Source organism: Nicotiana tabacum, chromosome 7, assembly GCF_000715075.1.
Source record: "Nicotiana tabacum cultivar K326 chromosome 7, ASM71507v2, whole genome shotgun sequence".
In the NCBI taxonomy this organism is placed as follows: Eukaryota; Viridiplantae; Streptophyta; class Magnoliopsida; order Solanales; family Solanaceae; genus Nicotiana; species Nicotiana tabacum.
This window is the reverse complement of record NC_134086.1, coordinates 177,069,954-177,084,434: the sequence shown is the minus strand read 5'-3', so window position 1 is coordinate 177,084,434 and position 14,481 is coordinate 177,069,954. Positions and strand designations below refer to the sequence as shown.

The 14,481-nt window shown below is 35.7% G+C and overlaps 1 protein-coding gene across 1 annotated transcript; it reads right to left on the bottom strand.

Moving 5' to 3' along the window:
- Positions 1-1,412: 1,412 nt before the first annotated feature.
- Positions 1,413-3,813, bottom strand: LOC107790601 (uncharacterized). Its single transcript, XM_016612551.2, has 2 exons — positions 3,020-3,813; positions 1,413-2,595 (listed from the first exon to the last, which is right to left on the bottom strand). Exons 1-2 carry the CDS (start codon positions 3,811-3,813, stop codon positions 1,413-1,415), a joined length of 1,977 nt encoding a protein of 658 aa, XP_016468037.2.
- Between the last annotated feature and the right edge of the window lie 10,668 nt (positions 3,814-14,481).

The window sequence follows — 14,481 nt, the reverse complement described above, 5'->3', positions numbered from 1 at the left end:
CTAAGCCCCAGATAACATCTGAAGATATAGTAAAGGAAGAAAAATACAGTGTTGAAACAAGACATTGCCTTAGGAAGCAGAAGAATAGAGTTTCAATAAGGAAGGATCATGTTTTCTGCTCTACTCTATTAATCAACACTTGTTATTCATATTTTCGAAATCTACGCTACTGTAGAGTTAGTTAGCTATTTCATATTTGATACAAATGATTTAGATCATGTAGTTATGCGAATTAGGAATGGGTGTCCCAAGAAATCCTAAATGCCTCTTTCTGATACAAATACCCGAAATCTTCAAAACAAGAAGACCTAAGAAGCTAAGTAGACCTTAAGATGATGTGAATAGCAAGTATTAATTGCATATCCTGAGTATGAATAGAGAACGCCCGTTGCATCTCTTGTTGTATGTAATAATGAGAGAAGATATTATTTTTAGGTGGTCTACAGTAACAGCAATTGTTAAATTCATCCATTCAACAAGAAAATTACTTACCGGATAGCCAGTGTTGTGCCCAAATTGTGTCATACCTTGACTTTTGATAGTACAATGGTCAATTTATATGATCGCAGCTGCCTGAATGATTTCTTCGTATACTACATTGTGTGTTGTATGATAATCATTGCTATCAAATGTTGGCAGTCGGATCAACAATTTCACAGAATTCGAGTTTTTTGCTCGGGATAAATCAACATAAAGTTGACCGTAGAAAAAACAAGCTCTCGTAAATAAATTCCAACAAAATCTAACGTCTGACCTTGAGCTTTATTTATAGTCATAGCAAAACATAACCTAATAGGGAATTGTGTTCTTTTGAAAGGAATAGGTATTTTTTCATCTTGTGAAGATAACAACGGTATTCTCGGAATAAATACATGTGTGTTTTTTAAATCCCCGCTTGCAATTTTAGCACTTATAATATTCCTTTCAAAATTAAAACATACAAGTCGTGTACCATTACATAAGCCTTTGCACGGATTTAAATTTCGTAATAACATAACAGGACAATTTATTTTCAAAGTTAACTTATACGGAGGTAAACCAGCAGGGTGTAAGCTATGCAAAAAATCTTCATATTGACTTTGATCATTTGTTTCAGTAGTTTCATCAAATCCAACATATGTCCTAGAATCACCAAATAATTGAGTTATGAGCATATCGTTTATTTCATCAACAAAGTCATTTTTTGTTGTTAGAATAACACGAGAAGATGTAAAGACATATTACAAGGAGATGCATAAAAATCTGGATAAGTTACTCTAAATAAAAGATTTAACGATTCTTTTTCACTAATAAAAGGGACACTGAAACAATTAGGGATTTCAATCTTACCTTGCCAATTTGTTTTTTCTTTTCTCTCCCTATTTTCATCAAATATTCACAAAAAGCAGAATATGTTCTCGCTCGCATATTTACTAATAATCGCAATTTTTCGAGTTGATTCCAAATGTCAAAACATAGCAAGCTTTCTTGTATGAAGTCCTCTTTTTTCCACTACGAATAACTGGAAGAGTTTGCCTGAAATCACCACAAAAAACAACAACTTTCCCACCAAATAGTATCTTCGTATCCATTAGATCTTTCAATAGTAAATCAAAAGCCTCTATCAATTCTTTTTTAGCCATTGATACTTCATCCCATACGATTAATTTGGCATCTTGTATCAATAATGCAAGTGAACTTTGTTTACTAATATTACATGAGAATTGTCTATCAATATCAATAGGAATTTTAAAACGGGAGTGAGCAGTTCGTCCTCCGGGAAGAATTGAAGCTGCAACACCAGAGGTTGCTGTTGCTAAAGCTACAAATCCTTTTGATCGTATAGCAGCAAGTAATGCATGATACAAAGAAGTTTTTCCTGTTCCTCCAGGACCATCTATAAAAAAAGCTCCAGGTTTATTTTTAAATATTCTATCAAGAATTATATTATATGCTTCTCGTTGTTCATTGTTCAATTTTGCTTCCAATAACAAATCTTCTTTTCTAACAATTATATTTCTTTCAAAATGAGAATCTTGAGCCTCTTTAGCAGCTGATGAAACTGAAATTCTTTCAGGTACAAGTGTAAATTCATTTATGTCATGACTCATTGAATGCAAAATATCATTAATATGGTTTAAAGTCATATGACGAATCTGTTTCTTGTTCAAATTTGGCATAATCTTAAAGTCTTCAGACATAGAATCTTCAAATTTGTCCCAAAGTTCTTTCGGATTAGCAGGATTACAATAGATCAACAACATAGCAAATAAACATCTTAAACTATAAGGCATCTGATATCTTACAGCTTCTGACATACAGTCAACCAAATTATTGTTGCATTGTAGTAATCCTTTTTTTTCTGCGGCTTCTCTAAATGTACTACAACATACTCCATTTACAGTTAGCAAATGTTGATATGATTTTGATCCTCTAATAATCATTAATAACAATCGAAGATAGTATCTTTCCCCCTCTGTAGGATGACATGTCACAATACGTCCAATAACAGTACCCCGTTGTCGACGTGTCCACATCCTATATTGTTTGGACCATACAAAATATTCTGGAAATTCCTTGTAAAGTAACTTTAGATTTTTAGCATCTTTGTTTTCTCTGTTTATCAAAAAAAAAATCTGTCAACATTATTTTTCTAATCATGGGATTACTTATAATTGCATTTATGGTCTGTGTAGTTTTAAAAGAAATAAATTATTGTCCTTCAAGATATAGATGAAGATGGTAAACAGCTGGGCTCATTTCGCTAGTGGAAAAGCCAAATAAATGCCAAGTTGTTTCCGGCGGCGAAACCCATCTAACGGATTGATATTATTTGATCTCATCTATTTCAATATTTGGATCATTAGTATGTACGAAAAAAGTAATTTTATCATGTCCCTTGCAAATATATTTATAAATATTTGACAACTTTAATATCAGAACAAACTTCAATATTAATATGACAATTAAATTTGCCCAATAGATATGGATTGTAAGGAACCACCCGGGATTTATCAAGAAGTTGTCCTCTAATATTTACAACTTTGCCGGTATTTCGTCTTTGATATATTGGATACCCATCTTTTCCCTTTGATGTGTGATCGGCAAATTCTTTTGGATATTCAAACTTATAATATCCTTTTTTTCTGTACAAGGACATTTAGGATTTAAGCTACCACAAGGTCCATGCATCATATGTTTAGTAACAAGCGTATACAAATAATCATTCGTATCAGAATCAGGCAGTTCAGCACAAATAATTTTATCATAAGCTTCTGGAGTTAACAATTTATATTCGTTGTTGAGTATGATAAGAAAATGAGCATGTGGAAGACCGCGCTTTTGAAATTCAATAGTAAACATAAAAGCAGCAACTCTTCCAAATATGTTTCTCTTCAGTATATCTGTTTTCATCTCTTCTACCTTCACTCTAAATACTCGACTAACTAAATCAGGCTGATTTTGTACCCCATCTGTTACAAATAAATGTTCTTCTATTTCAGGCCAAGATGGATTACATGTCATTGTCAAAAATATATCAGATTTTCCAAAATGTTGCACTAACGCAATAGCGTCGATATATCTTCGGCGCATATCTCTAGGACCTCCTACAAAACTCGCAGGAAGAAAACTTTGTTTACCAATACTTGATGCATCTCTCTCTCCGTGTCTTAGAACATCAAGAAGCCCCGCTAACGCTTCAACTCGAAATAAATCTTGATTAAATGAATAGAAATCTAACCTTTGAGTCTCAAGCTTGATGAATTGATCAACTGAGTACTGTTGAAATGCTCTCCCAGCATGCAGAACTCCGTTTTCTTCGTCATCCCTCATTTGAAGCTTATAACAGTAATATTTACAGCAAGATACAGTATTTATTTTTCGTTTCTTTTTTTTGCAGAAGTTCCGCTTCCATATCAAGAAGCATGTCAATTGAGCACATATTTTCTACACTCGGAAGTTGGTCGTGTTCACAGTAAATTCCAGTACTAATAGTATTGTTTGTTCGAATAATCTTTTTAATACCACAGTGTCATCCATTCTGTCAATAAGGAAATAGTAATGGATACTACAACGGATCATAACAGCCGTAGTAATAATTTATCAATTGGCTCTTACAACTATGTGTATAAATTCGAATGTACGGTAAAGAAATATTGGAACTACTCTCATCTTCTATCCATATTGCTGCTACTTCTGACGATGTTGGTAAGTTGTATGTTCTTTGATCTAAACCAGAGTTAGACTTAAGCGCAATATAAAGTTGGATAATTCTGAAATATCTGTTAACGATTTCAAGAAAATGCAGTATGGGTTCATTTTTAAAGTGTCCATCAAAGTTCTGATAACTGATTCATTAAGCTTGTCAGAGAATGTCATTCGATCCACTACTTTATTATTTGTATCATAGAAATACAACTGTAGATTTTTAGCCGATTGACTCGATGGCACCAAGTCATCTATAAAATGATACATTTTCCTTGAACTCTAAATGTATAAATACCGCGATTTCTTCTCGCTAAATCTCTGTCATATTTCATCTAAGAGAAGTAAATGCGAACATATTATTATACATTCTAACATAAGTGCGAAAATATTAACATTCCTCAGAGTTTCCTAAATAAAGATTTAGCAATTCAGCAGGCATTCCATAGTGAACCAATTTCACTGAACCATTGTCACAACAAAACCTCGACGGTTCATATTCAAATCTTTTGGCTCTACAAAATTCACAGTTTGATACGGATTTGAGTCTAAAAGAGCTAGTAGGCAATTTATTAGTGTTGCAACGACCCAATATTCTATTTTTACGACTTGTGTATCTCAAATTTTAGCGAAGGAACATATATCAGTTCAAGGAAAAAAATAACTAAAATGGTTTGAAGAGTAGCTGAAAGCAAACCTTTCTTTGTTGTTGTATGCGACGTAATGGTGTATTGTTCGGTGCACGTTCCCGACGTGGACCCTAACATATAAGGAATTATCACATAAGTATGAATATGTCAAAAAACTACAAATAACACCATTGTTCTAGGCTTACCAACTTCAAAAATGCAGGAGCTACTACTTATATCTCTGTCATTATCAGAAATAATAGAATCATCAACTGAGTGCACATTTGGTAAGACATACAAAGAGAAAACAAGTTAGTCACATCACATTGATGTGTGAACATATTGTCATACCTCCTTTTTACCTACACTCGCAAGGGCATAAGGGAGTTTTCCAATTAAAGGACAATCGAAACGGGATTTATTATTAAAGATTTAGAGTCGCCACTTAGGAGATTTATGGTGTCCCAAGTCACCGGTTGAATCCCGAATCGAGGAAAAGATTGACTCTGTATTACAGTCTGCGAACCAGAAATCTAAGTAAGGAATTCTGTTAACCCGGGAGAAGGTGTTAGGCATTCCCGAGTTCCGTGGTTCTAGCACGGTCGCTCAACTGTTATATTTGGCTTAAATTATCTGATTTTAATAATTATGAACCTATGTGCAAATTTTAACCTTAACCGCTTTTATTCATTTTTAAAGAAAATTGCAACATCATTAAAACAAGTCTTGAACCACGTCACATAAATGCATCCGTGGTTTTTAGACATACTTTAACATCGTTGGGATTTGGATTTGGGTTACATAAATGCGTACCCGAGTTTAGGGAGGTAATGTTATTAAAATACGCGCCTAAAAAGACTAACGCGTTATTATTTTGGGGAAGGCCATGAAATTCGCTAAATGGCCCGTCCCGAAATCTAAGTATTTTAATATATACAATTATCGAGGGCCCCGCAATTTATGTGTTTTGTTTAGCGAGGCTCATCCCGTTTTATTATTTTAAAGTGCAAACCAAGAGCAATCTATAGTTTTCTACTTAATTTGTCTCTAAAATTTAAAAAAGGCCCTAATTAATTTGTTACTGGACTGATGCAAACTAAGTAATATTTTTGCACCAACATCCGACCATTGGGCTCCGATGTGAGACTAGCAGAGGGAATTTAAAATCAGATATACACCATAAAATCGGCCAAAACAGACCTTGGCTCAGGCCTAAATGAGAAAGGGGCCAAAACTGGCATGGGCCGTGCATCAATTATCCTGAGGCCCAAACGTTTAGGGACTAGCCTGTTAAGCCCTGTCTTTACACTAGATGGAATTTCAATTTAATTAAGAACACAAATCTGATGAATCTATTACTAAAATTAACTAGCCAGTAAAATAAATTCAATGCAACATTAAAAATGAGTTGGAAAACAACTGATTTCAGATTTTATGACTCATGTAAACTGCCTATGATCACAATTTCAAACATGGTGCATACTAGTTCAAATTTCAAATTCCCTACTATGACTCATTTTTATTAAAATGCTGACTCATGAACTTTGATTAAACACTAACGTGACCACATATGAGAATTGAAACTCGAGAATTAAGGATGCTGGACGAAAATGGATTGTCTAAATTAACCTTACGAATTACATATCTTATATCTACTTTTAACTTTCTGATTTCGAACCCACACACAACCACTCAAACTCAGAATTATAGATTAACTCACATCATCACTACTAAATATAAAGCTCACATGATCAGAAGAAGTATCACACTACTTTAACAGTCTACAGCCTAATTTATCACAGCTTGAAAATACCATTTATACAGATCTAGGAAAACCGGAAATTAACTAAACTAATGAAACTATTCTGTTAGTCCAGCATGGAATTATTACAACGAATACTCAACTAAACTCATATGCATTTCTAAATATCTAACACACACTTAACGGTTCAAATGCACAAACTTATAATTAACAGTCCATCAGTACGGTTATTACAGTATAATGAAAGCAGTAAATCAACAATAGGCCTCCACTTCAACAACAATAGGCCTCCACTTCATTCATTTTCAACTGGATATTTTCATACATCGAGTTTCAGGACATGTACCTGGTATGTAGAACAGAAAATTGGGGTAAGCAATCAGCAACAGCAAACAACAAAATACATCAGCAGAAAGCCCAACACAGTAGCTTCAACACCTCAATCCAGAAATCCCAGCAACACGGAGAAAACCAGTAAAAATGGAGAAGAAAATAGTCCAGAAATCTCTCTTTATTTTCTCTTTATAGCTTTGAACTCTTTCTGGTGTTCTTCCGCTCTCAATTTCAGAAAATTTGGTTCTATCTTTTTTACTCTCTCCAAAATGAATTCTGCCCCTTTATATCTAGTGTATCCAGAGTGTATATCGAGTGTATACCACTCTCTCCACCCCCTCTTTTTTTTCTTCTCCTCTCTTCTTTTTTTTCTCCTATTTATAGCAAAATTTTCGAGATTTTTCAGATTTTTTTTTTAAAAATATATTTTATTATTTTATTATTTTTTAATTAAAAGAAATCTCACTTACAAATTGTTTTTATTTTTTTATAAAAAGAAATTCCACCTTTCTTTACTTTTATTTTTTAAATTCCAACTTTAATTACTTTTATCTTATTTAAAATCTCACTTTTTTTACTTTTTTTAAGAGAATTCTACTTTATTTAACTTTTCTTAAAAAACAATCCACCTTCTTTTGCTTTTCTTTTAAAAATGCTACTTTCTTTTACTTCAAATTTTTTTAATTTTCAGATACCTTTATGTTTGTTTTTTAATTCAAATTTTCTTTTACTTTTTATTTTTTTAAAATTTCCACAAAACTTTACTTTTATTTTTTAAATTTTCTACTTTCTTTTACTTTTTAAAAGAGAATTCCACCTACTTTTACTTTTATTTTTTTTATTCAATACTTCCCTTTTTCTTATTTTTTAAATCACTCCTGAAAATTAAAAAAAAATTAATATTTTTCGGAATTTTTTTATTATTTTAAAATAAAAATAAAAATAAAATAATACTAATAGTAATAATTCACCTTTTAAATTTTGTATTTTTACCCTATAATAAAAGTTAACAAAGCTAAAAATTGTAGGTTAAAACCCCTAAAATATTTACATAGAAGAAGTGATAAAAAAATTTAAATATTATCAAAAAATAGGTGCTCACAGCTGCCCCTCTTTGTTTGGAAATATGAAGAGTTTTCAAGCAAAGATAAGGTGAGCCATGTGTCTAATTTTTGAACATATAATTATTCAAAAGGGAAGAAATAAGGATAAGAGAAAATAGAAAGGGTACAACCGAGTCTTGGTTTTGGACAGCCTACATATCCCGGGTTATAGGGGAATCGGGTTGCGTGTAGTTCAAGAAGTTTGGTAGCTGGGACTACCATGAAGCTGCGGTTTTACTGTTACTGCTGTTGCTGCTGCTGATACTGCCTACTGTCCTCCTTATTACACCATGACAAAAATGAAGAAGCTGGACTAAGTTATAATCTATGCTTTACAAAGATTTATTTTCAAACTTGGTCTTGTGACTGTTGTTGCCTTGTTGAATTGCATTTCCCTCAGTCGTTCCTTCACTGCTGACTCGAATTTTATTCTTGAGATGATCTCCCTGCGGAATCTTCCATTGCCCTTCATTGTTCTCCAAGTGGACGCCTGATTGCTTGAGCTTGAATTGCTTCTTCCCTTCGTTTTTCCGGTGGGTTCCTAATTACTTGAAATCTGAATGGTATCCCCTTGCTCTCCAGGTGGGCTCCTGACTACTGCGCTTGAAAGTATTCCCTGCTCTCCAGGCGGGTTCCTGACTTAAAATAGACAAACCAAGAATTTGAAAGCTAAAACTTAAATTATACTCCCTTGTTCTCCAGGCGGGCTCCTGACTGCTGCGCTTGAATGTGTTCCCATGCTTTCCAGGCGGGCTCCTGATCACTGAAAATTGAACTGTTACTCCTTTTTCTCTAGGTGGACGCTTGATTGCCAAAACTTGAATTGTATTCCCTTGCTCTCCAGGTGGGCGCCTGATTGCCAAAACTTGAATTATATTCCCTTGCTCTCCAGGTGGGCGCTTGATTGCTGAAATTTGTTGTATTCTCTTGCTCTCCAGGTGGGCGCCTGATTGCTGAAAATTGACTTGCTTCTCCCTGTTCTCCAAGCGGGTCCCTGATTTCAACAAAAATAGACAAAACAAAGAAAATTTTCTGCCCCAGTTTGGTAGCTGGGCGCATATGTGAGTGTTAAATTGAATCATATTACCAAATATTACTAAGAATTTGAAAGTAATGTCCCATTATCCAGGGGGATCTGGACAACTCTTAACTAAACGACAATTTTAAATCTAAGCTATATCTTTTAAAGGTATGACTTCTGCTAAATCTTGTTATCTAAGAGAGTCTTAAACTACTCCCCATTATCCAGGAGGGTCCTGACAACTCTTAACTAAACGACAATTTTAAATCTAAGTTATATCTTCTAAAGGTGTTACTTCCGCTAAATCTTGTTATCTAAAAGGGTCGGTCTTAAACTATTCCCCATTATCCAGGAGGGTCCTGACAACTCTTAATTAAACGACAATTTTAAAGCTGAATTATATCTACTGAAGGTATGTCTTATGCTAAATGTTGTTATCCAAGCCAGTTTTAAACTACGTCCCATTATCCAAGAGGGTCCTAACAATCAAAAATCAAGTCTTATCTTAAGAGTGACAATTTTACGGCTAAACTATATTACCCTACAACAGAACTTATGCTAAATCTTGTTATCTAATGAAAATCTTAAAGCTAGGTCCCATTATTCAGGAGGGTCCTGAAAACTCCTAATTGAATCCTATCTTAAACATGTAATCTTTGAAACCAACTTATATTCCTTTGGGGTACATTTATGCTATATTTTTCTATTTATGATTGTTTCATTTTTTTAAACTAGGTCCGATTTTCTAGGAGGGTCCTGACAACTCTTAGCTGAATTCTATCTACAGAAAAAAAAATTGTAACCAACTTATATTTTTTTGAGGTACATTTATGCTAGATGTTACTACTCATGATTGTTTTGAATTTTAAACTAAGTCCCATTTTCCAGGAGGGTCCTGAAAATTTCAAATTAAATCTCACCTTAAGAGTGACAACTTCAAAGCTAAATCATATTTCCTAAAGGTAAAACTTACGCTAAATCTTATTTTCTATGAAGGTCTTAGAACTAAATCTCATTGTCCAGGAGGGTCCTGAACACTTAAAACTAAATCCCATTATCCAAGAGGGTCCTAAAGAGACGAGAATGAACTTACCTGAGCCATGCTTTCTTTCTGGAGGATCTCGCATGACGAACAAAATTCCTTGCCTCTGAACCATGCCTTTCCTCATGGAGGGTTCCTACAGATAGAACAAATTTTCCTTTCCCCTTCTTAAACCGCCTTTGTGCTGACAAAATTTGGGCATGACATTTGAAAAAAATTCAATCTTGCAAGCTTAGATTTGGACACAATATTTGTCCCTGTTTCAAACAAAGAAAACTTGTGAGTTTATAAATATGGTGGTTGCTTTGTGGCATTGACTTTGAAGGCGATTGCTCCTTCACTTCACATGATAACTTTGGTTTCAACTTGAAAGACCTTACCTGTTTATTGACTGACCACTTTCTCTGTCATCCTTATCACAGAAAATACCTCTGATCCGTTCAGACCCAATACCTTCTATCTGTTGCATTGCTCATGAACCGGCATCTACCAAACCTTTGTGTTTCACATGATCCCCATTGTATATTGATTATTACCAACTTCAATGTACACATTGTTCTTTCCCGATTTAAATCACTGGCCTTGGTCTTGAGGTCTATTGCTCCATTGCTTGCCATGATAGCTTTGATTTCTGCATGGAAGATCTTACTTGTCACTGGTTTACCACCTTTTTTTTCCTTGTATTTCACATGGATCCCAACACATGTTGATTGTTACCAACTCAGTGTATGTGTTGTTCTTCCTTGACTTAAACCACTGGCCCTGGCCTTGAGGTCTACTGCTCCCTCGCTTGCCATGATAACTTTGATTTCTGCTTGGAAGACCTCGCTTGCCACTAGTTAACCACTTTTGTCAATCTTAACACAGAAGATACATTTGATCCGTTCACCTAACACCCTCTATTTGTTGTATCGTCTATGGATTGATATGTACCAAAGCTTTGTATTTCACAAGGATCCCAAAGCAAGTTGATTGTTACCAGTTTAGTGTGCTTGTTGTTCTTTACTGACTTATGATGCTTTGATGTGCTAGCGAGATCTCATTTTGTGCACTTGGATAGCTGGTGGCAAATTTTAAAGTCATTTCTCACTTATTTGGACCACACAGACTCAGAAAAAGGAAGTAAACACGACGAAAGAAACAAAGTAAAGGACAAGGGAAAGAGATGATTCCTAACAAAAAAACTACAAATGAGAAACCTATCAGATTGGATACCAACTCTAACGACCATGACATGAACATGTGGCCTATTCTGTCAAGCAAGTCTGATGTTCAACTATTGTTGTACCCTCTAAGCCGTGAAACTAGGCTTCAATACTCCGATTATCCAATCTGACCCAAAGGGTTTTCACTATCAAGCCTATCTCATTTGATTCTTTCTATCAACTTTCGTCGCCTCAAGGTGCCCATGAAGGTTTTCACCAATAAGACTCTCTCATTTTTATTTCTCTCAATTCCCATAGCCTTACGGTGCCTGTGAGTATTTTCACCGATAAGACTCTCTCATTTTCATTACTTTTCCTGCTTGGACCAGAGTGTTACCCTGATATGAATCACCTCTATTTGCTCGACTTGTCATCTCTCAAAGACTGATCGGAAGGTCTTTATTTGGACTGTAATGTGGGATTTTGGATGGGGTTAGAAAGAAAGGGTATCAAAGGCTCAAAACAGTTTGACATGAGTTTAAAATTACAACTTTTGGAATCAGATTTCTTACAGCAAACACAACTTCTGCCCCAGTTTCTTTGCTTGGGGACTTTTGAATTTTTATTTTGATGGGACCGAACCGTGAGGCTGCCTACGTATCCTTAAAAGGAATCAGGTCGAACGTAGTTTATGTCATAGAAATTACTTTGTTGTTGTGATTTTTCTTTTCTTTTTCTTCCTCTTCCTCTTCTTTTCTTTTCTTTCTTCCTTTTCTCTTTTTGTTGTTTTATTGTTTTTTTTCTTTTTTCTTTTTCTTCTTTTTTTTCCTTTTCTTCTTCTTTTTCTTCTCCTTTTTTCATTCTTTTTCTTTTCTCTTTTTCCTTCACTTATCTTTCATGCTTGCGTTTCTGATCTTTGCTACTGATTCCGAAAGAGGGGTATGAAAGAAAATAAATAAGGCTCAAAGGGGTAACGAAGGATAAAGTGTTTAGATAGCAGAACAAAATGTCTTCGTCATTCCAATCTCCAAAACATGTCAAGTGCAAACTACACAATTAAACAAACCAAGGAAAACATTTGTATCATCTTTTGATTGTACCAGACTTGATAACCATATCCACGCATTCGCTTTCTACATCTGTTAACTACAAAGCACCATTGGACAACACCCTCACTCTCATTACCATGAACGACCCCTGTCAATTTGGGGCAAACTTGCCGTTGGCTTCAACCTGATGCGGCAGGATGCATTTCAATAGGGTTTCTCTATGTTCTATCTGCCCCAGTTTCACGCAATTCAGGCTTGAAATGATCTCAAAATGTCTTTACTTATTTCCCTCAAATGTCCCTATCATCTATAAAATTGTTTCATTGTTTCATGACTAAACTGTTTTTTAAGACCAGGCTAAGAATTACGCATGCATATCATGTCACTAGAGTCAACAGGGAAAGAACTGTAAAAGAAAAGAGAACTAAACAAAATGACCATAAATAACAGAAAACAGAAACTTGCATTAGATAGATGGTGAAGGCTTTTGAACAACAAAACAAGCACTAAACTGGGGTTACAAACCTGGAACAACCTAGACAGCACTAAAAGAGTTACTACGACTAAACAAATCAGGCATAAATAAAAGGATAGAAGGGTTTGAGTCACAAGACCATATCCAGATTACAACCCTTGGAATAATTCGGACAACAGAAATGACAACAAAATAAACCACCAAACTCCTCCCTGGTTAACCAAGAAAAGAGCGTCTTTCCAATCACCAAACTCAACTTCTTAGCCACTGACTTCTGCATCAACAATACTAGGACCTTCACAAGTCTCCATCACATTGTTCTTAGCAAATTTCTTTTGGGTTCCCTTTGCCTGCTCTTTCTTAGGATCAACCTCTAATAGCGCTGAAAGCTTTGTAGCATGTGGACTTCCGAGGTTCTTAGAAGAATTCTCATATTCCTTTTCAAAATAAATCATACCCATCATATGCGTCTCATTATGCATAGGCGATGGACTTTGGCTAGTGTCTGCTGCATCTGGATTTTGCACAACAATGTCGCATGCATCAATAAGTTTCTGAATTGCTTTCTTCAGATTCCAATACTTCTCTATGTCATGCCTCGGGGCATCTGAGCAATATACGCACCTTTGAGAAAATCAAACTTCTTTGGAAGAAAGTTTGGCATTTTTATCTGGATCGGCTTCAACATGTCCAATTGCTTCAACTTTTGGAACAAACTGGCGTATGACACTCCCAATGGGGTGAAAGCCTTTTCTTTTTTCAGCAACCTCTCATTCTTAAATGCTTGATTGGTCCAGAAACCTGATCCAGGGGGGTTTCGATAGGCCCGTGGGGGTGGATAGGCATTTTGTGGAGCTGGGTACTGAGAGAGTGATGTACGATTTTGGGAGTTCCGTGGAGAGAAGTGGCATTGGGGAGGATCACCAGGTACATCAGGATATCTATGGGGACGATGTCGAGGCTGGAAGTGTTGATCGGGAAAGCCCATCGGATCATCTTTTCTGTTTCTCTTTCTTCCACCCAAGCTTACTGGGATGTTCTGAATGTCTTTCGAACAACTCATGATTTTGCCTGATTTGATTCCCTCTTTTACTAGCTCCCCCATTTTAACACATCTTTGAAAGGATTTCCCAAGGCTGGGATCAAATGACTGAAGTAGGTGGGCCCTTGGGCTCGTAGGAAAAGCTCAATCATTTCTTCTTCACCAATCGGGGTATTGACTCGAGAAGCCTGTTCCCTCCATCTGAGCCCAAACTCTCTAAAGCTTTCCTCCGTCTTCTTTTCCATTTTAGATAGGGAGGAGCGGTCTGGGGTAACACCTGATCTGTACTAAAAGTATCGAACAAAATCTTGAGCCATGTTTCCCAATGTAGGCCACTTACCAACATCTTGACGAATATGCCAGTCCAAAGCTGCCCCAGTTAGGCTCTTACTGAAATATGCACTCAACAAGACATCTTTCTCTCCAACGCTTCTCATTTCACTGCAATAGACCCTCAGGTGGGCTATCGGATCTCCACACCCATCATACAAGTTAAATTTTGGCACTTTGAACCCCGCGGGCAGGCGAACGTCAGGGGACATAGACAGTTCTTTGTAAGCCATGCTACCCTGGTCTTCCCTTCCTTGTTTGTTCTTCAAGGATTTTTCTATGCCTTTCAGCCTCCTGGGTATCCCTTATTTCCCTTCTCTTCCTGTGAACCTTTCATTTTCAACATGAAGCTTATCCCAAGGGCT